The sequence below is a fragment of the Oryzias latipes genome, chromosome 23 (genome assembly GCF_002234675.1).
Source record: "Oryzias latipes chromosome 23, ASM223467v1".
Taxonomy (NCBI): Eukaryota; Metazoa; Chordata; class Actinopteri; order Beloniformes; family Adrianichthyidae; genus Oryzias; species Oryzias latipes.
The window spans coordinates 15,797,670-15,824,120 of record NC_019881.2 but is presented as its reverse complement, the minus strand read 5'-3'; the positions used below and the strand labels follow the sequence as shown (position 1 = coordinate 15,824,120).

At 38.0% G+C, this 26,451-nt stretch overlaps 2 protein-coding genes across 4 annotated transcripts in view; one reads left to right on the top strand and one right to left on the bottom strand.

Annotated features, from left to right (window-relative positions):
- The first annotated feature begins 7,533 nt into the window (after positions 1–7,533).
- LOC101175450 (sodium- and chloride-dependent GABA transporter 1) lies at positions 7,534–20,288 on the top strand. 2 transcript variants are annotated; one of them, XM_004083161.4, is made up of 15 exons: positions 7,539–7,871; positions 11,201–11,568; positions 11,817–11,948; positions 12,101–12,201; positions 12,663–12,772; positions 12,851–12,983; positions 14,245–14,379; positions 14,465–14,568; positions 14,655–14,779; positions 14,868–14,980; positions 16,866–16,997; positions 17,232–17,334; positions 17,569–17,669; positions 18,151–18,318; positions 19,237–20,288. In XM_004083161.4, the coding sequence occupies exons 2-15, from the start codon at positions 11,334–11,336 to the stop codon at positions 19,330–19,332; spliced, it is 1,788 nt and encodes a 595-aa protein (XP_004083209.1). In that variant the 5' UTR covers positions 7,539–7,871; positions 11,201–11,333; the 3' UTR covers positions 19,333–20,288. The 2 variants fall into 2 exon arrangements, 1 of the variants encoding a protein (XP_004083209.1); XR_002293087.2 differs by lacking the exon at positions 19,237–20,288 and having other exon boundaries at positions 7,534–7,871; positions 17,569–18,042; positions 18,151–18,247.
- A 1,301-nt stretch (positions 20,289–21,589) lies between these two features.
- Positions 21,590–26,451, bottom strand: part of iqsec3 (IQ motif and Sec7 domain 3) — a 101,461-nt gene continuing 96,599 nt past the window's right edge. The window contains exon 14 of one of the 2 annotated variants that reach the window (XM_023952352.1): positions 21,590–24,863. In XM_023952352.1, the coding sequence (XP_023808120.1) occupies positions 24,306–24,863 (558 nt within the window). In that variant the 3' untranslated portion in view covers positions 21,590–24,305. The remainder of the gene's footprint in view (positions 24,864–26,451) is intronic. The other variant, XM_023952353.1, reaches the window with a different exon arrangement.

The window sequence follows — 26,451 nt, the reverse complement described above, 5'->3', positions numbered from 1 at the left end:
TTGATTATATGCGCACCAAAGTAATTAGCCTGAGAGAGTTCAATGAAAAAAAACAAAATCAGGATGTCAAATATCCTGTGTCTCTTCGATTCTGTCCTATTGATTTGTGACCACAGAGGATAAACATTCAGCACCAGTTCATCTGCTTCTGAGTTCTGTAAATCCAGTGCTTTCACAGACATCTTTCATTTTGCATCCACAGATAAAGTCTCCTTTAAGCGGATTTCCCCCCAAGAAGTGTAAAAGTTATATGATTTTTTTCTTGATTCTTTCTGCCAAACCTATGATTGGAGATCTTGCTTCCCCATAATGATGTGCTCGGTCATCTGTATTCCACAAAGTGACGTTCAATTACCAGATAATGCCGCTTTGGAGTCTTTCATCTTTTGTAATGTTTGATCTTCCCATCGTCCCCAGATAAAACAAAAGGATTCTCCATCCTAAACTGTGTCCAAAATCTCAGGTTCAACATGGGAATGACATAAATTAATGACAGGTATTAATATCAAGTTATTAAAAAAAAACAACTCGACAGCAGAAGAGCATTTGCACTTTCCTGGATTTTTATTGACTACAGATGGCAGACTAAAGACAGTGCAGAATGTAAAGTCACGGAGTGCAGTACATCAATGATTCTACCACCCCAGTTCGGTATGGAATGTAGCCTTAGGCTGCATGTTAACTAGAGGTTAACAAACTAGTATAACACTTCCAGAATTAGTAATTAGCACGTCTACCAAAAATCTTTTCCATGACGATTCAATACAACAAAAGTTACTCATAATTGGCAGGAAATTTCATAGTAAAGAACGAAAACAGCAGTTAAATTTGAACTGAAAAAGATCGCATTTGTGACGTAGATAATACGCTGGACAGGCTACGAGCTGTAGCAGGAGAGGATGGAAACAGATAATTTTTTGTTTACATAGGGGGCAGAGTTGCTTTTTGCCAATGGTACCGCTCACAACTTAGAGAGGAATTTCTAACAAACTCCTGCTGCTCTGCAGAAACTATCCTAAAAAATGCCTTTTTTTTATTTTGTCAAAAAATGGCAGTCACAATTAAAACACCCCTGGGAACACTTTTATAATAAATCAAAAGATGATCAGTTTGGGGCTTTAAAAAGTAACATTTCTAAAATTAGCCTTAAGACAAAGCTAAACAAGGAAAATGTCAAGATATTAACAATCCTTCAATTCTAAAATACAGAAACCACATTTGAGGCTTCTCTAGAGAAATTATTCTCAACCCAGACATGATGAAATTGTGGCATAAACGGTTTGAAAAAAATTCCAAGAATTGTAGTTGGTAAAGTATCTAAAATAAAAGAAAGCCAAAAGAAGGCGTGGTGAAAAACAGTCATTTTGCTCTTTTAAGAATAAAAACTCTTTAGCAGAAGTGTTCTCAATGATGAATAAACTAAGTGAGACATTGATTAAATGGAAACAGAGAATAATATAAAAGAGCAGAAAACATTGTTTGGGACTTGAAAAATTGGTCTGCATCAGTCTGCAGAAAATTTAAGCTGAATCTGATTGACAAAGTTAAATGCAAAAGCAGACATTTCTTCAAGGACTGCCACTTTTTTCTGTTCTCATTTGGTGTTTTTATTTTAATTTTTATCTTTAGAAGCTGTAGAACCTTCCAGTGTTCAGAGCCTTTTTCTGTTTTATAAATAACAATCTTTTTTATTGGTATCCTCCCTTATCTGGACAAGAGCTGCAGCTACAAATCCCTTTTTAGCCACCCATGTAGCTTTGTCTTTCTTAGCCTTGTTTCCAGGAATTTCTGCCAGTAGTTTGCTGATCTTTAACCTTTTTTTTTCTTCATTTATAACCTAACCAGTGAAAATAAATTAACTATTCATTGTTCCCCATAAATGGATACAAATAAAGTTCCCAATGCACCCATTCCTTTTCAGGAATTCTTTCATTTTCAGCCGCCACATAAAATCCAAGACCAACATAGACAGTTTGTTACTTTCATGCTGTCATCTGTTAATGCATCCCCAGCTAGTCCGACTTTATTCAGACTTTATTAAAGCATGCAGATTCATTTTTTCTGATGAAGCATGGAGCAGTATTTGTGGCTAATGACTGCATATTTGCAAATAAGAAATATTTTCCAGCATTTAAAGACTTGTGGCCAGTCATGCCATTATTAAAAATCCACTAGCTTCTTTTTATATTTTTAGTCTTTTAATAAAAGCCATACATTTGCCAGTATTTATGATTAAAGAGCAGGTTAGGGAAAGTTAATGCAACACAGACTGATATTTATGCTTTATTGCACAACAAAACAACTATCTCAAGTGGACATTTTTATAGGAGATTATCAAATACTACATAACAAGGACTACAAGGGCTTGCAGAAAACCCAAAGATGTGAAAATTGCAAAGTTTTTAGAACAATTAATCCCCTAACGCAGTAACTTTAAACATGCATTGTAGGGTTGCACGATATGAGGAAAACTTGCGATATGCGATATTAGTGATTAATATTGGGATAACAATATAATTTGCGGTATATAAACAAATAGCAAAATAACCAAAAACATCATTCCCATTTCATTGCAACATGTTAAAAATTAAACTCCAAATGACCCTCGTCGACATAGGTGATAAACATCTAAACTAACAGGCCTCCATCTGATCGGTCAACAACGTAAAGCCGCCCATCCGATTGGTCAAATGCATAAAGGGATTTATTTGACTCGTTAAATGCCTCAAGCTTGCATATGATTGTTTTAACACATTTAAGGTTTATGATTTATTGCGATTTTTGCCGTCTTTTGCGATACAGATATTGCAGAGCTGGATATTGCAATAACGATAAATTTGCGGTATATTGTGCAGGTCTAATGCATTGGTTTCACTGTGCCTCTGTACACCCTTTGGAACAATTTTCTCCCTGTAGGCTGTGTAACAGTCAAAGTTTGCCTTCTTTTTCTAACTTTGTACCATCTCATTTTGCCTTTGGTTGAGATACAGCAACAAAGTAGAATCAAGTTTGATCCTCTGTTCTAAATTTTCAAAGATCCCCAACCAAGTGGAAACTGACCAATTGGGGCTAGGCTGTACAGAAGAAATTATTTTTCTGTTTTCGTTCTGATCTTACACGTGATGCTAATCCATATCTGCAATTGCGAGGATGCTTGTAATGAACCGAAACAATTTTGTTCAATTGGTGAAATTTACGCCACTTTGACATTTCACATCAAGCCTCTTCCAACTTTGTGGCAGACATGCACTAATAAACAATAAAATAATAAGTAGAAGCCCCTCATCTGCTGGTCCAATGTGCAAGAACACACATTTAGCATCAAATGTGTATGTAGCTTCAAGCTGTAGAACATGGAGCATGCACTCACTTGAACAGCCCTAACAGGTGCCTTGCACAGTGGACAGGTTTCAGGGGGATGAAAAATATGAAAACGCAGCGGACAACATGCCTGCGTCTCACCTATCTTACCCTTATGTGCTGTTTAAGTTTTCACTATGGCCTGCTGCATGCCGGTAGAAAAAACGTGCATGTACATTTTTGCTATACATTTTTACTGAATGGTCTATGACTTTCAAATTTTGCACAGGGCACTTGCTCGTACAGGTTTGCCCGTTTACCGGCCACAGATGGCTCATATCCAAAAGTAAGGGCAGTTGTGACAAAGGTATTACTTATGCAGACACATGTCAAAACTTTAGCAAATCTGAAAAATTGTTAGTTTGGCAGCCTTGGATGAGTAACCGTCTCTAAAACTATTTCTGACACTTGACCCTTGATTAATTACATTTTGCTTTGCACAGAAGGCAGACAAACAACAGTTGTGGGTGTCTGAATCCCACCTCAAAGTGTTCAAAACTTAGTTTCATTAGGTGAGAAGCTGTGAGAAATGTAAGAAAACTTGAAGAGGAGTTGGTGAACTGTGAAATTAAGCTGTGACTGATGAGAAATACCAGCATTTTTATATTTCTAAAGCATCTGACCTCTGGGCAATTGAAGGCAGCAATGGAACTACATAGAAATTTGAGTCAAAATTTGTTAAAGGATTCACAATATTAACTATACATGATAATCACATATCAAGAATCAGCATGGGGCAGTGACTATTGATTTAGTACAATTTATCTCACTTTCTTTCTAAAGAAATTCTTTGGTGGATGTAATATTTACTCCAAAGGCACACACATTTTGAAGGTATTAGCATATATTTAAAGAAAATCTGTTCATTTTTTGTGTTTCACGTGTTTGACATTTTCCTAGATTGTTACGTTTTTAGAAATTGAACTGCTTAAAACACTAAAATGTTCACCGGCATAATTGTTTTCCATCTTTCTGGGCAGTGGATGCTCTGGAAACAAAATCAGGCGGCACTGATTAGAGGTACAGTGTGCACAGTTTGATGAAAACCTGCATTGACAACTCCACTCCAGCTCACTTTTCCTTTGGATTCTTGTTGACATGAAGTTCTGCGATAATACATCTTATCTCTATGGAGCCAAACAGGATTTTAATATTTGCACTCAAAACGTTCTACCTATGGGAGAAATGTCCACGACTGCTTTTTTTGGCTACTGACATAGGATCTAAAATAAAGCAAGCAAGGTACATGGAGAGAGAGAGGAAAAACTCAAATATTAATCCATTTTATTGAGAGAGAACAAAAAAGGGATAAATTGTTGTCATGGTGAGAATAATGAACAATTTAAATTTATTTTTCCCTTGTTGACATTTTCTTTGAAAAATGTGTAATTTAAACCAAAGATGTGTTTTTTTTTTTTAAAAAGCTGTTTTAAGGACATCGCTGATGTTAAAGTTAATTATTATAAAGTTGTTCTATGCACTTGATCCATCTCATTTGTACACTTAAAAGGATAATAAAATGCTAATTTGTGCACACAAATTACTACATTGTGCACCCAAAATACTAAATTGTGGTCACAAAATGTTAATTTGAGGGACCAACTTGTTTTTTCTCTCCCTTTTTTTTTAAATAAATGTCATCTGTACAAAGTGAGCTTACAGTTTGATGAATATGCAAAGTGGTCTGACCTCATTGTTTACCCCCACACTGTTTTCAGCTGCTCCCCCACACTACTACCTTCATGAGTTTGAATTTATTAGATGAGAGCTAATAATCTGCTGCTAATGTCACACAATCCTTGTTTTTAATTAGCAGCTCTGGCAAGTACCACCATGTAAGGTGACAAACTGGTTGCTTAGAGTTAATATGTGTGAAACCTAAGCAGTGGGAGTCTTTGCTGTGAGAAAGTTCATTGGTTACAGTCCTCTTAGGTAATTTTAATGGATCATTAGCTCTTGATGTGTGTTGTATCATGCAAATGCAACCCCAATAGATAAAAGCTTTTTGCGTGATGCTATCATGTCAATATGGACCAAACTGAGAAATATTTGATCTGTTGTTAAACTCCATCTATCAAATTTAAACATGTGAGTAAACTGAAAGTGACATGGTGCCACTTATAGGGCAAGCCTGCTGATTTGCAGTTCAGTAAAAGCAACCGCACAGCTACACTCTGCATGCTGAAAGGGATTACTGCTACAGAATTGTGTGTGGATTGAGGCCATCCTGCAAATCAATGTGAATTTTCCCCATGCAACCCAGGATAACCTACCCTACCTTCCAATTCACAGTTGAGATAGTTGCAGTTTTTTTTAACTATTTTATTTTAACTGAACAAATATAAGAGCTGAAGGCCTTTTGTGTTAGACAGATATTACTATTACAATAAGAGGTTATGCATCTTTTGATAGTAAAGGTGTATATTTGTACAAACCCCTTTTGTTCTTTTTAAATTTTATTTGTTTATTACATTTCATGTTTAGTCTGTCTGTCTGTCTGTCTGTCTGTCTGTCTGTCTGTCTGTCTGTCTGTCTGTCTGTCTGTCTGTCTGTCTGTCTGTCTGTCTGTCTGTCTGTCACTAAAAAGGGACAAAAGTGCCAAGTTGCTAATTTGAGTAGGTTATGATTTTAAGATTCACAACGTTTTTGGTAGATCTGCTGGAAAGACAAATGTTACATCCAAGATTGAAATTGTGACACTAAGACGAGCGGAAAATATCTGATGCGTCCATCAATACACTGTGGGTTAGGAGCGAGGGATAGTGTGCACGTGCAAGTGGGGGTGGAGATGCAAGCACGCTGCCAAAGTGTACCATGTGTTTATTAGGGGGACAAGAGTAGTTTTGCTGTAGAGCAGTTTTGTTATAAACTAAAAAAGGGTGGGTGAGATGACGCAAATTGTTTATTATTTTATAATTAACATGTTCATTTAGTTCTTAATAATTGCATGGCATCACATGACGTTTTTTCAGTCGTCTTGGTGAACTCTCTAGTTCTATAGGAGTTTGGAAACAACTTCTGACCCTCCAACAGCAGAGTTGCTACATATGTGCGGAGTTAAGTGTTAGTTTACCATTCTCAGCCAGCACTACATATAGACAAGCACCCATTACATATGCAGTGCAATGCTCATTAAAAAAATAAATGTGTCATAAGTACTTTACTACAGCGCATTGGCTGGTTGCTCTTGGGCTTCAGTCTGTCAGTCTGTGGGGGTGGTTGCTGGGTGTCTGCGGGGCTCAACGGCTTCTCTCTGCTTTGGTTCTGGGGAGTTTGCTGGGCTACCTGCTGTCACTGAAGGATTCAATGTGATCAAGTACATATCAGAAAACACACAGTCATTTAATCAAAATGCTCATTCCTTCTGGTTAAACATGGGCATGGTGGATGTTTTATTTGTTTATTTGTTGGACATGTAATCCCATGTATTCATGTCTGTGTGCACGAGTAGGTACCGGTCAGAGTGATGTGTGGCAGGAAGTCCTCTATACTGTGAATTTGTATAGATATGCTTAAAAAACATAATTCACTTGTATTTTTGCTTTCAAGTCGATGCTAAATTAAGCTAATTTTGGACCCAAAGTAGTTTGATGCATTATTGCTTCAACTGGTGTCAAGGGGTTAGGAAACCATCAATACAAGCTTCTTTAAGCATTGCAAAAATAACAGAAGGATCATTTTTAAATGAAATCTGTGGGCCTTAGGCACCCTGGCCTTAGCCAAAACCTGGCCACTTTCCATGCTATGGCAAGACGAATTTTTTACTTTAGGAAAACTTAATTCTAACCTAACAATAAAACTGTCTGAAATATGTATTTTTAATCATTTAATTTGTAATGGAACTCTGCTGTTCTCATTTGCAACCCTTGCAAAGTCATTTATATAACCCCCCATATAGCTCCACAACTAATCCCAAAAGGTTTATTTTTAAGTGTGGAAGTGCAGGTTAACATTAGAGAAGTTTCTTTATACAATTTGTCAAAGTTTGATTTTGGCATTATCTCATTTTCAGTCCCTGTGACAAGCCAGTGTGACTTTTATTTACCCAAACTCCACGAGTTCTTTCATTGAGCAGGCCCTCCTCTGTAAAGAAATACCATGGTAACAGTGCTGGCCAGTTCTGACTGCAGCTTTCAATACACACACAAATGCACAAACACACACCGTCAATGCTGCAAGAGTTCCCCACCAGAGTTGGGCAATTGATGTTTGTATCCCCCGATGGCCACAGGGCCTCACTAGTCAGATCTCAACTGTAATCAAAGTGAATGGATCGAACTTTATAATCAAACGCTTGATACCCACTGCAGGACCAGTTACATCCTAAAAACAGGACAGTGAGTTTCAATAACCCAAACAGAGTGTCAAGCACACTGGGTTCGACCGAACCTGAGGAATCAGAAGCTTTTAAATGTATTCTCTAGATGTCACATTGAAGAGTTGAGACTTGAGTGCTGCTCAGGTGGAACCCTGGAGCTGATAACCTAACAGAGGAGCTGGAAGCCTGACAGGTAAGATAAACCTCAGTTGTGCAAAGTAATTTTTCATGTCACTGAGTTGTAGCATGGAGTAACATGGCTCCAAAAAAGATTGGCCATAAACGTATTTATAGCCAACAGCAAGATAAAGCTTTTGTGAACAAATGGAAATTAAACTTCTAATTTTATTCATTTAAATTTTACATATTGAATCTATGCAGGGATGCCCAGTTTAGTTTAGTCTGTTTAGTTTAGCCATTACCTATTGACTGTATGACTTTATGTTTTTCATGATTCACGTTTATTACAACGCTACCAGTTTGAAGCCCTTTGAGATTACTGTTATTGTAATATTAATTAATTTAATTGAATCTAAGTGGAGAAAATGTTGAAAACATTTTATTTGAAGCATGGAAAAAACACTTATCTTTGATCACACTATCAGTTCTGCACAACCAATGATTACTAGTCACGCCATGTATTCCATTTGTACTAAACCTATCTTTATTAGGTAACGTTTCAAAACTTGTGTTTTATAATAAACAACTAAAACATCCTAAAACCGAAATGAATCCGTGTAATTTAGACATTCCTCTCTTTTTTAGGAGCTGCTTTATTAGAGAATCCATACTTAACTTTGATTGCGTCTAGCAATCCAGACTATTTTTAGGTCAATCAACGTTTACAAACATCAGCAACTTCCTCCTAATGATCAGGATGATATAACAGCCAGAATCATATCAAAAGCCAAGAATGAGTCAATATTAGGCTCAAGTTCAATTTTTTTCCAGTGAACAAACAAATAAACTTCTTAAGCTTTTAAAATTACTGTGATGAGTAAGTTCCCACTTTTTTGTTTATTTTTAATGGCACTGTGTTACTACCCCAAAGTAGACCATATTTAAAAGTGCAGCATGGAGGTCCAGTGATCAAGGTTATCCATTATTCAAATCCTGCAAACAATGCATCAGTAGTGTCATTTTTAAAGCTAATTTAAAGGACTGCTCAGAAAGTCATTATATGGAAGTAAAAAGTAAGCCTCTGTCCAGGACGTCATGGTCTATTTCCAATATTTGGTTATTTAATGTTTTGGTTTGTTTTTCAGCAGAAGAGCTCTGATAATATCCCTTTGAGTAAATTTGTGATGCATGTTTACTGCTCCAGAACAGAAAGGCTGAACAGATAAGGTGAAATGAAGTTAGTGCAATCAGCAATCCTCTAGGAATGAATGAGCTTTTTATTAAAGCTTTTAGATCTACAGGTCATGTCTCACATGTTTCATCTGATTGCAAAGATTAATCGCCCAGATGGTTTGCTGGTTAGGAAGGGGGGGGGGGGGGGTGGAGGACTCCTATAGAAACTCAATGATAAAATATACAGTTCCCGCAGAGTTACAAATCCAAAGTCTTGCAAAGTCCTTATTTTGATTATCTTGATTTGCATGTGTATCCCAGGATTACAAAATAACACTTTTTGTTTCTCACTTTAGTAAAAAATATTGTGTTTTATAAATTATTTACTTAAAAATGGTTTTGACTTTATCAATTCTGACTGGAGCTTCTGTTCTTGATCTTTGCACCACATGAACAAGTAAGATTAGATGTGATGAGTTCAAAGAAGTTTTAGAACAGGAATTTGTCTTCAAGCCCATAACCAGACTATTAAATCTTCTCAACATGATCATCCTCATTGATCCAATGCTTGTTGCATCTATGACCTAGAACATGAAAAGTCGTGTTTAAATTTTTACTGTGGATTTTATTTCATCCATCCATCCATTTTCCAAACCCGCTTAATTGGTTTTGTGGTTTTTGGAGCCTATCCTAGCTATTTCTGGGAAAAAAGCAGGGTGCACCCAGGACAGGTCACACCTAGAGGCAAATTAGAATTAGCAGTCAACCTACGAAGCATGTTTTTGGACCTTGGGAGGAAGCTGGAGTGCCCAGAGAAAACACACAAAGGGAACATGCAAACTCCCCACAGAAAGGTCCCACCTGGGATTTGAACCAGGACATTTTTGCTGGGAGATTAACTTTTATGAATGAAACATCATTCTGGTTTGGTAATAAGGAACATTTTGTGAAGGTTCTTAGTCCTTGGTCTTAAAAAAAGTACATTGGCCTGTTTTGGGTTAGACATTTTTCATTCTTTTTTTCCCACAAATATAAACTATTTAATCATTGCTGTCTCTTGTTTTATGACAGATGGACAATGTTGCTGGTGCATAGTCAACAATGATGCAATTTAGTCTGATTAACCATTGCTGTAAAATCTGAGTCCTTCTACATTCCATACTACATTAAATGTTTAGGAAAATTGTACTAATGACCACATACATGAAGCTGATTAAAAACAGGTTTTACATGAGTGGAAACCCTATTCCAGCCACCTTCAGGGATTTGGACATTGTGGTACCGTCAAGTATTTAGTGTAAAGGTACAGATGGGGAGGACATCATAAGGCTCCTAGCTTAAAAGCTTGTGGCTCTTGTAAAGCTATGTTCACACCACCCTCTGCAAAGTCTATGTAAACCCACGTTTCGGGAATCTGCATTCAAATATCTCGCGTTCATCCGTCGGTACACACATTTCTGAGACTGTTTTTGGGCTCTACATACGAAACGCAGCCACTGAAGGAACCTTTAAAGTTGAATCAGGTTGAACTTTGACCAATCAGGGACTTGGATTTGGTAGTGATGTATAGGTGACATCATATTTAATTCACAGAAGTGCCAATCGTTTGAAAAGGGATCACAAAGGGGAAGTTAATTGCGGTTTGGAATCACATGACACCAAATCTTTCATATATTGGCATAGAGCTGTAAAAGAAAAAGCCTAGAGGAAGATTTGCAAGATTTGTCCTGCCTTGACATTTTGCATCAAGCCTCTTCCAACTGTAGGTGGCACACATGAGCTAGTATGGAGAAGGGACAGTCCAGTGTGAACACCATGAGTGAAATGTGTTTTAGCCTGTTCCTGAATACTCGTCAAATGCTCAGTGTGACTAGCAATAAGAGGCCTCAAAGAGGCCAAGGACTGAGGGTTACCAAATCTGTGTGCCATACTTCGTGAAGCATCAGTGTGGAGAAGATGCTTGAGAAAAGGGTGGTCTGGATATCTGTGCTGGGACAGTTGGCCTTTGTGTCTGAAAGACTATACATCTGCCTAACTTAGCATCTAATGTCTCTTAGCTTCTCTGGGAGATCTGTTGATTTTGAGGCATCCTTGACTACATTTACAAGTTTGATCTTTTATCAACATATAGGAAAAATGAACAATGAGAATATGTAGCAAATTACAGTTGTGATCTGATGTTTTAGCTCAGCAATGAGTAACTTCTCAGTGAAACCTGCGCTTTTTCAGGCCCTCTCTGCAGTTAACGTGTCAACGCATCCCTGCTCTGGTTAATCAAAATCCAGATCCAAAGTGAGACATTGAAGGAGTCTAAAGTACATCGCAGGCAGCAAGATCCTCTGTGGACTGCAGCTGTGCCACAATGGGGAAGACTGGGAAGAGTACAGTGGACTTGAACTCCCCATCGGAAGTCAAAGAAGCAGTCCCCACTGACAACATGGATGGTGTAGCTCCCTCTGCAGACAAGAAAAACGAAGACATTCCTGACAGGGGGAGCTGGAAAGGAAAGTTTGACTTCCTGCTGTCTTGTGTGGGATACGCTATTGGCTTAGGAAATGTCTGGAGATTTCCTTATTTATGTGGAAAAAACGGCGGGGGTAAGTAGGAAAATGGTAGAAAGACCTGTGTATCACCAGTAAATGTTGATTTAATAGTTTTAATTTCCTGTTAAAATATTAACTAGTGACATTGCTCCACATGAGACAGATATAAAGACTATGAATAATGTAATTTATTATAATGAAAAGCCAAGACAAGTCAGGTACTTAAGATTTTTTCTTAAGCATATTAATAACTCACTAACAAACTGATTTCTGCTCTTCATCTGGCTGCGTTGATGGGTCAGGAGCCTTCCTCATCCCGTACTTCATGACGCTGGTGTTTGCTGGGATTCCCCTGTTCTTTCTGGAGACAGCTCTGGGACAGTTCACATCAGTGGGGGGACTTGGGGTGTGGAGACTCATTCCCATGATGAAAGGTGGCACCCTGTACACTTTTCACTGAAATATATAGTACAAAGTTTTTCTTGTATTTGATAATTGTCTTGTTTTGCCACCATTGTTCTTTTGGTGTCTGCTCAGTGAAAAGTGTGGTGTGTGGTACTGATGTGTTTTTGTCCCATCATCTCAGGTGTTGGTCTGGCTGCAGTGGTCTTGTCTTTCTGGCTCAACATCTACTACATCGTCATCATTGCCTGGGCTCTATATTATTTGTTTAACTCCTTTAGTTCGGTACGTTTCTGTACCCACTGCATGAGACAAACATTAAAAAGTGTCAATTAATATTTTTTGGGAGAAGAAATGATGTCATTGTTGACATATAATGACAATGTGCATACCTAAAGTCCTCCATGTTTATTTTTGGTCACTTTTTTCCAATCCTAATCTAATAAAATGAATTAATTGGCATTATCTTTAATAGTTCTTACATTTGTGTGATAGCCAAATATATGTACATAAATTTATCCTATGTATTAAAAAAAAGCCCAAAATGAGGATTACTTTGGATTACTACAGCCATTCAGAAATAAAGCCTCAATTTCTAATTCTGGTGGCCAAAAAAAAAAAAAAATTGAAGAATATAAGTCTTACTTTTGAGTAAAAAATAAAAATAAAAATCTAAAAAAATAGATTTTTATGCTGTAACACCAAATGAAGATGTTTCAATGTGATTTTAATCTATTTGTGTGCAGGAACTGCCTTGGCAGAGCTGTAATAACCCTTGGAATACAGTTAACTGTTTTTCCAACTACTCCCTTACGGACACCACAAACCTCTCCAGTGCTGTAACAGAGTTTTGGGAGTAAGTCCTGTTTCTAAGCACAGGAATCAGTTTGCTCTTCTTTCAGTGGAGATTCAGTGTCCCTGTGTGGTTCTACAGGCGTAACATGCACCAGCTGACTGGTGGTCTGGAGGAACCAGGAGAGCTGCGCTGGCCTCTAGTGGGCACTCTGGCTCTAGCGTGGACCCTTGTCTACTTTTCCATCTGGAAAGGAGTGGAATGGACTGGAAAGGTCAGACTTCCCAACACATTTTTGTCCAATTGCAATGTCAGTAATGTCACATGTACCGGTAGTTTGGAACCAAAAATGAAGATGGACAGAAACTGTTGTGTAGAAGCTTAAATTTGGCTGAGATAATTTTATCTCATGACCACAAGACACAGTTGCTTTAATGCATCAGCAAAGTCTTTCCAAGACATGAATCTTAAAGCAGACTGGGGGTTAAAAATTGGAAATTTTAACTCTTTTGAAGAAGCTCAAAGAAACAAGCAGTGTTGAGTGTAGAAGCAGCGGTCGGCTGAGCAAACTTAGTGCAACTGATGGAAGACGCATTGAGCTATTACCCTTTGAAATCAAAAGCTGTTCAGTGGTATCATCAGTTCAAAACTAGCAGAAACCATTGGGACTCGGGATCTACTGTCTGGAGAGGTCTGGCCAGAAGTGGTCTTCATAGAAGAATTGCAAATAAAGCAATACCTTCAATGTGATGAGGCTAAGCATCTTAAGCCTTGGCCATGTGCACCCATACAGGAGTGTGTCTGTAATGGTTGTCAAAAGGGTCATAGAGGAAAGGGAGCACAGGTGTGTGTCTTGTGGTTGTCTAAAGAATTGTGAGGCCACTTAAAGGGACAGCATAAAAATGAAACGCACTAGGCCCCTTGTGACTGTACAGGATTCCAGGGGTCAGAAGAAATGAAAAATTCATACCACGTTCCTGCTTCTCACCTAGTACAAATATTGTTGTACAGTGTTTGCATCATCGCTTTCATCTACTTGGAAAAAAAACAACCTTGTGATTGCACTCAGCAATTTTTTGTTTGGATGCTTTATCCTAATTTTACTCTCAAATTCTGACCATTGCATTTTACTCAGGTTGAATTAGTTGCAGAAACGCCATTTAAAAACAGATAAGTGGTTTATATGTGCGAGATGTGAAAAAAAGCAAAAAGGACTTTGCCTTGCATGACAGGGATTTTTAGGTTACAAGATGAAGCTGAGATTATGGGCAGAAACATTTGCTGTCAGGGATAATTGGATTTAAATGGGAAGCATCTGAGAAAAGTGAGAAAAATGGATTCCCCAAGGGACCTGGCCTGGACGAACTGCACCAATTAAGTATAATCATTATGCACCAGAACTGCAAGCACATCCCACAGGTTGTCTGGCAGAAAAGAAAGTGGTAACTTTAATGCTCTACCATGCAGGAAAATATTTTCTGCCTCTTTATGCAAAATGATATTTTTAAAAAATGCATCTGTCATTTGTTTTTCAGGTGGTTTATTTTTCAGCCACTTATCCATACGTCATGCTCTTCATTCTGTTCTTCCGAGGAATCACACTGCCCGGTGCCATCGACGGGATCCGTTTCTACATTACTCCAGACTTCAATAAACTTGCCCGATCTGAGGTATCAGTGCTCCATCTGTCAACGTCTAATGATGTTGACTGACATTAGCACAGGTTGAACATTTATGTGTTTTTGGCTTCACTAGGTGTGGCTGGATGCAGCAACTCAGATCTTTTTTTCATATGGACTGGGTCTCGGCTCACTCATTGCACTGGGAAGCTACAACCCTTACAACAATGATGTCTACAAGTACAGAAAAACAAAATATATGGTTTGGTGCCAAATATCTCTGGGTTTCCATCTTTGTTTCTTTTAATCATATTTTTTGTTTCCAGGGATTCCATTATAGTCTGCTGCATCAACTCCTGCACCAGCATGTTTGCAGGACTTGTCATTTTCTCAATTGTGGGCTTCATGTCATACATAACAAAGAAACCTGTGCAGGAACTGGCTGCATCTGGTACATATTATTTTAGCAACTACGGACATTTTACTTTGGAAAAAAACCCAAACATGTTAATGTAACGTAAATGTGTTGTTTTTTTAAGGGCCCGGCTTAGCATTTTTAGCTTATCCTCAGGCTGTCACCCAGCTTCCCCTTTCCTCTCTATGGGCTGTCCTCTTTTTCTCCATGCTACTGATGCTTGGCCTGGACAGTCAGGTAAAAACAATTTTGCTTAAAAGGTACATCGTGCATGGATCATTAACTGAATAACATAGTGCATGAAAAAGACTTTAATTGGTCCAATGAGACCAGAATAATTCTTTTCACCAAAAAAAAGGAAAAAAAGGGTTCAACTGTTTCACCCTCATTATGGTTTTCACTGTTACACATTTTCTTAAATATTTTTAAGGAAATATTTTTTTTTCCAGACTGAAAATGACCTGAGGACAGATAGAAGTTTAAAAATGTAGTTTTACTAAATATTACCATGACTTAAGGAAACAAAAAAAATTGCAAACAGGACAAAACAACACAAAAAATTGTAACGAACAGACAAAAAACCAGCGTGGCTAAACAAACAACCCAACAATGAGCAACTGAAAAACCACAGACTTAAGTAGATGAAGAGCCAATTATCTAAAACAGAAGCAGCTGTAGGTACTTGAAACTGAAACTTGAAACTGTGACTGTGACTGAAAAAAAAACAAATACTTGGGGGGGCTTTTAACACAGAAAATAAAAAAAATGAGAAAACCCCCCACAAACATTTACATTTATTTAGTGGGACAAAAATAAATGACTCAGGAATTTTTTGAAGTGTTGATCTCCTTTATAAGAATAGTTTATATTCTTTGTCATTTCAATACGTCCATCAACTGGTTTTCATCAAATTAATTAAACTTAATCAATGGTTTCAGTGTATCATGTTTTGTATGCACAGGGGCTAAAAGGTTATTTATGATTAGTAGTAATTATAGTTAAATTGTTTACATATGTATGCGTATAGATACATATTTTCGAATCAAATATGATTAACTATCCTAAGTTTTATATATCTCGTATAAATATATATTCCTGTTGTTTGTCTTGCGTAGCTTTATTTTTAACAGCAAATTCTGAATACACCATCACAATATGTTATAATTTCATGAATGACATCTAATGACATTTATGGTCGGTGATGAGCACAAAAGAACTCTAACATAAAACTGTGAGTCTGTGAGACCAACAGACAATAAAGCACAATTCAGAGATTGATATTTGCAATAATTTTTGCAAAAATAAGTATTTTTAATAGTTGTAATATATTAACACCAACACAAAAATCATGGAAATGAACCATTTTTATGGTTCATTAGAATTGCAGGTTGTTAGAGATAGGGCACCAACACTACGATCACATATCCCAAAATGTCACCCCAAGGCGACCTAAATGCAAGTATAGCATATTCGGCAGGGGCACACGCAGCGGCATTTGTAATCGGGAGGTGACAGTTGCAATTTTACACCCCACACGCAGTTGCCGCGGAGATAAAAAAAACAAAAAAAATTCAAGGCGACCAGATAATTTTTGGACATTTGGCTGTTGACGTGGGCTGAGGTTCTGACGATGACCACACATCAATGTGACTGCCCTGGCCACCGTGGGTCCTAAAAATAAATGGACATTGATGTAGCACAAAACTCATCATGGTGTTGGTAGCACCACACTCTGAAACCTGCGTATTCATGAATTGCGGTTGATGCTAGAAAATTAAAATGTGTGCTGCTTTTTACATACCCCTGGCTACCGGGGAGCTGGAGACCCGTGCCACTTGATATGGACTGCCGCCGTCCGGAGACATTAAAAAATTGTCCAATCAAAGCTGCTGCCAGCCAGCAATCCGTCTGCCACCGCCATGTGGCCGCCCAGCTGTCGCCTGATTTCATAATGGTGTCATCCCCGCCTGACTGACTGCCGCCATCTACATTCATGACTATGCCAATGATTTTCAAAAAATGAAGGCAGCGGCATTAAATCTTGAAGATTCTGCGGATGCCTCCCACTGGCAGTTGTATTTGTGACCTTATCATAATCTGATTGTCTATTTTTATGTTTTAGTTCTGTACAGTTGAGGGTTTCATCACAGCTCTCATGGATGAGTACCCTTTGGTGTTAAGGAAGAGGAAAAAGGTCTTCATCCTAATTGTTTGCTTCATCTCCTTCATCATCGGCTTCTCCAACATCACTCAGGTGTTTAGACTTCATTCAGTGCATTTATTATCTTTATATATTATCCTCAGAACTCCTGTATATTTTTCACATAGTGGAATGCCAAACCTTTTCCTCAAATAACTTAAAAACACTAGAAACTGCTGTGTGGAGTCATCATCGGTATTGTCTCAAACAGAGACTGAGATGTTAATATCGAGCTTTTAAAAGCAGCCTCTCGGCATGTATGTCTGCTTGTGTGTTGTAATCTCCCAGGGTGGTCTGTACGTGTTCAAGATGTTTGATTACTACTCTGCCAGTGGAATGTGTTTGCTGTTCCTCGTCTTCTTTGAAACCACTTCTATATCCTGGTTTTATGGTGAGGAAAATATTTTTATCTTTTGTCACTCACAAGCTATTGTAGAATATAACCAAAGCTTGCAGGACAAATTTAAAATGAGCACTATTTTTAATTATTTGGATGAGATTTCCATACATAGTGTGTTTGTCCAAACAGGAAATTACCACTATCTGTTTTCTATGAGGATATTCTGTTCACTTGGCCGTTTCTGTGTTTGCACTATTCGTTTGTTGTCTCCTCTTTGTGTAACAGGAGCTGAAAGATTTTACAAGAACATTGAGGACATGATCGGCTATAGGCCATGTGTCTGGTGGAAGCTCTGTTGGCTGGTCTTTACGCCTCTCATTTGTCTGGTAGGAGAAGAACGATATTTGATGTAACCTCTGTAAACTCTCTACTGCCAAATGAATTTGTGTGGGTGCAATAAATTAAAGGCAGTCAAACTGCAGCGGGGCCATCTAGTTAAATGATTTATGCTATTTGTGAAAGAGCTGCAATCATTGCATGGTCTCTCAAAGGAAAAACATGTCTAAAGTTGCAACTTTGTTATTCTAACAAAACCAGATGTAGTCACAGCTACCCTTGCAGGTGGATACGCGATGTCCGTGGGCTGCAAGACAATCCTTCAGTTCCTTTAAAATGCAGCATCTCCTGTCTTCCACCCTCCACAGGCCTGGACAACCCTAAAAACCTGTATAGATCAGTGGATCAATCCCCCATACGGGTGTATGTGACTAAGGCATAACCTGTTACTTTGAACCTTTTAAAAAATGAAATGTATACCCCCAAAAAACGATGTGCAATAAACGAACAAGCTGAAATTGTATTTTGCAGGGAGTGTTCACCTTTAGTGCCATCGAGATGACCCCTCTGACTCTTGGGAAATATGTGTTTCCTATGTGGGGCCAAGTGATTGGCTGGTTCATGGCTATGTCGTCCATGGTATTGATCCCTGGCTATGTCATCTATATGTTTTGCATCACCAAGGGCAGCTTTAAACAGGTACAAATAAAACTTGTTACTTTTTATTACATTAGTATGTACCTTTTGTGAAGCAGATAAGCCACCCTGGCTTTGAAATCCATTTATTTGCTGTAATGTAGATATTCTTTTAAAGGTATGGCTATTGGATCAAAATTTGTGAAATCAGTTATTAAAACAATTGTGCATTTTGTGATACAAGCACCAAGTTTGGCATGGACGTTCCCCTCTCTAGAAAAAACATGTTTGCTACGAGAAAATCTAAGATTTTTAAATATATATATATATATATATATATATATATATATATATATATATATATATATATATATATATATATATATATATATATATATATATATATATATGACATATATATGATCGTATTCTTTAGGCACCCCTTAAGTTTAAAGACCTTCATTTTGCTGATGAACAGCCGATATTATTGAGACTGGGGCAAATAGACATTGAATATTTTTGTAACAATCAAGTGTATGGCCACCATCTTTATAAATGGCTGCCATTTTGAATTTTTCTTGTGGCGAACATGCTTTTCTGAAAGGGGGAATCCTAACGTACATCCTTATCAAATTTGATGCTTGTACCACAAAATGCACAAATTGCCTAAAATATTAACCACACCGGCTCAGCTGAATGGATCAAAATAAGCTTAAATTCCAACACTTTGGACCATCAAAATGTGTAACTTGGGTCATACAACTGTTTATTTTCTTTTATTTTTATATATGTAGAGCTATATGTATACAACAATTGTCTTTTACTAAGTAGGAGTTGATTAAAACTTGAAAGCATGCTGCATATTTTATTCGATCTTGTCATATCCTTGGTTTACCCAACTGACCTCATTGCAACAGACTTTCGAAAATCAATTCTCAGCGCTTTATCTGAACATGACGTAACTCTCTTTTGCATGGCCAGCGTTGGCGGAGGATGACAACTGCCCAGGAGGAAGGGAAGCCATTGGAGCGTGAAGAACTCACACGTGTAGGGAGCGTGGGCGAAGCTCCTGTATAGCCAGGGTCGCTAATGTTGAACAGATCTGACTGCTGCACTAACATTTAACAAATGGGAGTCTCATCCCCAGAAAAAAGCACTTTAGCCTTTTTAAACTGTGCCGGAAAATGGTTAATTAATGTAAATGCATAAAATATAAAATGTGAAGATGAATTATTTGTTGCAGTGGAAATTTGGCTAAAAAGCATGCTCTTTGACTGCAAATATTTAGCTCACCCAAATGCACCGAATGCTTTAGTATAGATAAAATGAACAATCAAACACTCACTTTAAAACACACCATGTTCATGCCAATAAAAAAAGTTAGTTTTGGGTTAACCATGTATACGTTCTCTACGTTCTTAGGGACCTCTAAAAAAATTTAAAAAACGGGTATTTTATTTATGTTGATGCAAAAGCTCTTGCTCGGACAGCTTTGAGATTTAATTTTTGTATTATTGAATTAATATTGTTATAAATACTTTTAATAAAGTAATTTTAACATACATGCATAAAATGTGGGATTGAAGTTTCAAAAATGAAGAACTACAACTGTTGTTATGAACAAACAAAAAAGTCCAGAATTTTGAACCAAATAAGATTAATAGAAAGAAATGTCAAGGACTTTTTAAACTAATGATAATGCACATATGTGACTGTTTTTTATGCTTCTTTAATTTTCCTTTAGTCAATAATGATTTGTAAACTCAAGGGGATTGTGTCTAAAAACCATTCAGCTTTTGTTAAATGAGATGCAGAAGGGCTGCAAGGTAATTTAGGGACTTTTTTTCCCGTCTTGTGTCTTGTTTCTGGAAATGCTTTACTTTATCCAACAGTTTTTAGCTTCCTTTTAATGTCAAATTTGAAAAAATAAGATAAAAACATAATTATATATACAAGTATTGCAGATGTGCTCTGTCTGTACTCCTATAAACAGTATATAAAATTAAAGACTGTCACAGAAACTGCGTTCTTCATTGGTTTGTGTTCAATTAAACAGTTTTTAATCTAAAATAATGGAAAAAAGTAGGTTGGAGGGTGAATGCTTTTACTGAAGCAGTTATTTGCAAAAGGACTATTCGTTTATCATAGAAAAGCCGTTTAGCTAATGACCCCAAAGTTGAGGAAGCGTAAACAGAAATTTTTATTTTTATTAGCAGATGATACAGAATGGGAGGGTTGTTAAGACTGTAACAGAATCAGCACCTACAGGTGGGGGTAAAGCAGGTAGGTGGGTAAACATGCAGAACACATGTACTCAACACCTTGACTGAGAAACAATGTTTACATTGTTTACCAATTAGATTTTAAACCTTTAACACTGGATATGTCTCCAGCAACAACTCCCGGTAAATAACACACACTGTTTGACTTGCTGTAAGTCTTTGACCATTTATGTGGAGAAAAGCGATTTTTCACATTGGTTTTACTACAAAAAGTGTTGCATAACAGCCAGGAGAGGTGAATTGCTAATGAACTATTACTGCCGCTCTGCAGAAACAATGTTACAGAAAATTATGTTTTTTTTTTTTTTTTTAAAGACTACCGGGAACACTTAAAATAGCTCAAATGATGATTGAAGTGGGTTTCCAGTGACTCTTAATTCATTTTCAAAAAATAGTAAAAACTTTTTTTTACTCTCTTTATAGTCAAGCTGAAGTAGCTTGCTATGGGATGCCAGGATGGGCTCCAGCATCCCAGTGACCCTGAAAGGGTTATTAAGCAGTTTTGGAAAATGGATGGATGGGTGATGTAGCCTAGCAACATGTTATCCTAGGTTGTACTGACTATTTTAAAAAGTTACTTTTAGTTCTCAAAGAGCTAGACGAGAGACGTTTTGATATAAATGCTCATTAACCTTTTAACTCTGGAGCTGTCGTCAGCAACACCTAAGTAACACACATTCTTTGACACTACACAAATCTTGGACCATTTACAAAATCAATGTGAATCAGCTGATATATGATATGGTATGCAACACTTTGTTATAGCGAAAAGCTGTCATATACCTACAGTAAGAGCTAAACCTCCATGTACACAATGGTTATTGCAATTATGACGGTTTTTTAAGGTGACCGTAACGTTTAACGTTTAACCATGTTTCAATTCCTTGAAATGTGCCTGTCTTTGACCACACAGCATTCTATCATTGTTACTTTAAATGCCATTACTCACTACCTTATAACGTTAAGATTTTGTCTGACAGAATATGTCAGCTGTGACAAGGACTGAAAAGGTTTAGATATTGCCAATAAGTCCAAGAACTGAAACAAACCACTAGAGTGAATTGACTTTATTCCTCTTTAATTGCATGTTGATATAGTGGAAAGACAGGTAGAGACGGGCTCAAAGCCGACTCTTGAGGGATGGGGTGGTCCTTATCAGTTGCTTTCAACATCCACTGGCCTATCCAGGAAAAGAATGGCCTCTAATTGAAGGCAGTTCTTTCTAAGCATGAGCATACACAGTGATGAAAAGCCCAACGATATCCATATGTCATTCGTGAAGCAGTGCGCTGGTATGGCAGAGCCCTTTTTTTTGTCAGATTCTTAATGAAAAGTGCCTTAATAATTGCTACACATCCAAAATGCTACATTGATTTCTTTCGCAAATACACAAGTCTTTTTATTGTGCCTTATGTACACGCAGTTCTTCTGTCCTCTGAAGTGCTAAAACAAGTTCAGAAGATTTTGTGCAACCACGAGTACCTAAAGGCAGAGAGAGAAATGGTTCAAAAAGAGGCAACTTCTTATTCACGAGGCACTGAAGAATCCTTGCCCCGCCCATTTGATCAATTTGACAAGTTGCTTGTTATAACTAAAGGTTCAACATAAAGCCTAAAAAAGGTTCATCCTTCACACATTTCAATCATGCACAGTAAATTCAAGGTTCCATAGGCCTTCAAACTCATGTCATGCATAAAAAATAAAATGAAATTACATTGATTTAAACAAACAAATGAACATCCGTACAATCATAATCAATTAATGCAAAATTCATGAGTAAAGCTTTAAATGTAATATGGGAAAGTTTTTTATATAACCTTTGAAAGTTTATTTTAAGCCATCGAAAGTGTTAAATTAATCAACCTTTGATTTGAAAGTACTATTTTTTTTCTATTGCATTATGTATCAGAAGCAATCACTTGGATGAACACAGCAGAGATGGATCGACTTGTTTAGTGGGGTAAATGGGTCACGTGTGCATGCCCACACAAAAACGACCTCTGTCCTTTCAAAAGGTGAACTCTAAAGTAGGCAAAAGGGCAGAAAAATGAGACGGGAGACCTTGCTACATCAGCTCTCTGATTATACATCAACAAATCAGACAGATGGAGGTCAGATAGAAATAATTTATCTCAACATCAATTCCAGGGTACCTGGTGGGGCGTCTGTTTTAAAGATGGACCTGTTCAGGCTGTGGCAGATGCCGACCTTTGAAGGATGCGTGACAGAGTGATAATAATTCGAAAGGGCCAAAGATAGCCGTCTTTTATGTTCTGACACTGCTCGCTTGTGGTATTTACAATCCAGGCCAGAACAAAACAAAGAGAGATCAGATAAGGATTTTTTTTTTGTTCCACTCTTATTTAAAGCAGAATCGACAACAGTACGACAAATACCTTCAATGCCAGCTTTTGCAAAACAAGCTGTGTGTTTGTTTGTTTTTTTAAATGTCAGTCTGGAAGAAGAAGAAGAAGAAAAGTCACAAAGTTTAAAGACAAAAAGCTGGGAAGTGTAGTGACGTACAGTCTTACATGTTTGGTTTTAATCAGTTCAAGGATAACACTCAACGGGGACAATAAAAGAAAAGAAAATCCAAACGTATATATTCATCTTTAGTAGTTGCACCAGAAACCTCTTTTTAGGGAATTCCCCGAAAACTGTGAAAATGGATGACAGAGTTGTACATACATTATGTGAGGGGAGAACAGGTCTAGAGCAGTTGTAGGTGCTTACAAATTTTTAACATTTTCTTTCATAAAGCAGCTAAATGTCCTATAAGGAAATGACAATATGGTTGATCAGACAAGCGAAACACAAACAATGCCTTCCAAACCAACAAATGTTGAGATTTTGGAGGAGTCCATGTATATAGTTGCCTTTGGATTCCTTTGTCCCTCGTTGTGAAACGATATACGGCTGGTGACAATTGAGCAAACTTCTTTGATGAGTCAAAGCCACGATACGACACAGAAGCAAATAAGAAAACAGCTTAGTGTCGGATGATATTTTGTGTTCTTGTTTTATTTCAGGACAGCATAATGGAAGGTCAAAGTTCATCATATAAATAATTGTTTTGCTCACAATTTTTTTCAAATCCCTTGAGGGAAAAGCATGAAAGGACTATGTTCTTAAAGCAGAGACGTTTTTTTCTTCAGCCCTAGCGGTCATTCAAGTGCAAAGAAGTCTTTATTTAGTAGAGGCAAATAAACTGTGGCCCAAGTTCTTTATTTTTTTATTTTTATTTTTTTAGTTAAGTGTCAGCAGAAGGTGCACGTTCAGAACAGAAGCATGAGGTCTGGGATGACCGGCGCGAACAAAAGCATCCATGGAGCGTGTTCATCCACTGCTGGAAACGATGCAAAACTTTGAGGGATTCATTTGTGGATGAACACTGGAACTACAAAGAATCCATCCACAAGTGGAACATCTGTAGTGTTTTTTGTTTTGTTTTTCTAGCAAGAGTTAAAACTCACAAAAGTTATAGAAATTTGTTAAAACTACAGAATATTTCAAAATACATGAGAAAACAAGTAAAACTTCATATTTGCACTTTATTTCTCTTTTTCAGATTTAAAATCTTGATTTATTATGTAGTTTATTTTTCTAAATATATGCATATAAGTAGTTTTATTTTTTCATTATAGCTCTTTCTTCTGTATTTATATATATATCATTATGTACAGTATGTACTTTTATATAGGCAGAAAAGGTGAGAGTTTGATGTGGTAGTGTAATCTATGTTTACATTTGAGTAAAACCAATAACCTTTCAGACCATGCTCCGAGAGCCGCTTGGGGTCCGATGTAGACTGAGTCGGGGGTCTGGGGGTATATACTGATGAGGGTGGTTGTACGGTGGAGGTGGGGGAGGCAAAGGTGGTTGATGGCCGCTGCCATGGTAGCCGTCTGGCGAGTGGACAGGGGTGGATGCGGCGGACCGACTGAGCTGGTGGTGGCCGAAGGGGCGATGCTGGTAGTGGTGGGTGGGCGTCTGGCTGAGGAAGGCCTCCACGCGTCCATGACTGCTGTTGTCCAACATGAAAACTTTGACGATCTGCTGGCACTGAATAAGCGCCTCGGGCCGCAAATCGGCCATACTCGCAGCAGGCTGAGGAAGCTGCTGGAAGGGTAGATGGTGGGCAGGGGTGCTCGCTGCTGACTGACTGTGCATGTGCTGAGGTGGAGGCATCGGCCCCTGAGTTAACCCCAGGGGCCCCTGCTGGAAAAGCAGCTGGCCTCGGTTGTTAAGAAGGGCCGCACTCTCAGGGCTCCGAGCCGTGCTGCTGCTGCTGAGCGGGTACGTCTGAAGCCTGTTGTGAATTGACACCTAGTTTAGAAAACAGCCAAGAGAACAGCATCAAATGTTATAAAACTGGTTCCTCCTCTACAGTTCGTCAAGCCCTCTTTTCTTTTTGTGGGGGTGGGACGCACAACACGCACACGCGCACAGGCACACTCACAGGGCATGCGTGGGGGGGCTTAGGTGTAAAAGGATCAGTGGAGGTGTGAAATCACTGTGACTATTGCACACTCCCCTCCCTCCACCCCCACAGGTGCTGGTCACACTGCAACACTAAGATGCTGGGAACACCAGTGTGTGATCGGGGTCGGGAAGAGAACAGTGTTGGGGAGTGGGGGTAGGAACAATGCTACAGAGGGGGCCCCGTGGTTCCAAAGGGGACACTCGAGGGCCCCTGTGTCTCCCTTCCAAACCACTATGCGGCACCATGGTGAGGCAAACCATGACACAGACGGAGGTCATAACAAGAAGAGGAAGCAGATGTGGAGAGAAAGTGAGGAGACTGACAACCACAAATGTCCACAGGTAACAGTTATTTATATGTCACATTTCTATCCAACTAAATTAAAAAAGAAACATTGGGTTTGAGTTTGGTAGGTAGTTTTTTTTCTTTATTTTGTAACAATGCTCCTAAGCAGTCAAACTGATGTGATTGGAAAACCTGTTTAATAAACCTGTTGAATACATTTGATCAGCAGGCTTCTGCTCCAAGAATTGAAGTTTGGATTGTATAATATAACAAAAAAGGGGTTTGTGACGACTTGAAGTTGAGTCATAGCAACTGGACTTAAAACTTCTTCCTTGAAATGTTTTGCTGCTTATCCAAGTGGCTTCACCAGTCTGTTGAAGGAAGAGTGACGAAATGTTTGTTTTTAAGTCCGAATGCCATGACTCAACTACAAGACAAGTCTTTGGATCTTTATAGTTAGCCATCGAAATGTTGAAATGGCATGAAACGGAAACATTACGGTTCATTGCTAGTGTCCTTGCAATAGTGGGTATAGACAGTAATGTCAATAATGACATTAAATACAATCATGTCAAGAGAGTGGCCTTGCTTTATCTTTATTTGAAAAAAACAAACACAGATGTTGTTAGGCTCATCGCCATGTCTGGGTTCACCAGACAAACCGAATCGATATGTAACTATCAAATCTGAGTCCCTGATTGGTCAAAGTTTGATCTGGTTTAGCTGGCACGTTACATTTGCACGTTTTGTACGTAGAACTTGAAAAAGGTTGTAAAAACTTGAGAAGTTACGTCAGAATGTGTGAGTTTTTAACACTGAACCCCAAAATGCCCATATTTGCACGTTTGCTTTTCATTGGAAATGGTCGCTTGAACATGCGTTGCCAAGGGCGGTAAGACCATAGCTAAAAAATTACAACCACATTAACTGATATGTCCCAAATGCTGGTTGAGAAAAGCAATGTCACTTAATAGGAGTTTGTTGGAGATTAGAAACAAGAGAACAAGTCAGGCTGCTTTGGCTGTACGTTTTTTTTAAATTGCAGTGGGATGACCCTCTGAGTTTTTTCAACAATTTTAAGGGAGAAGTCACTTGTGTTGTTTGTTTACTTGTAAATTTATCACATTCATTGCTAAATAGCATTGC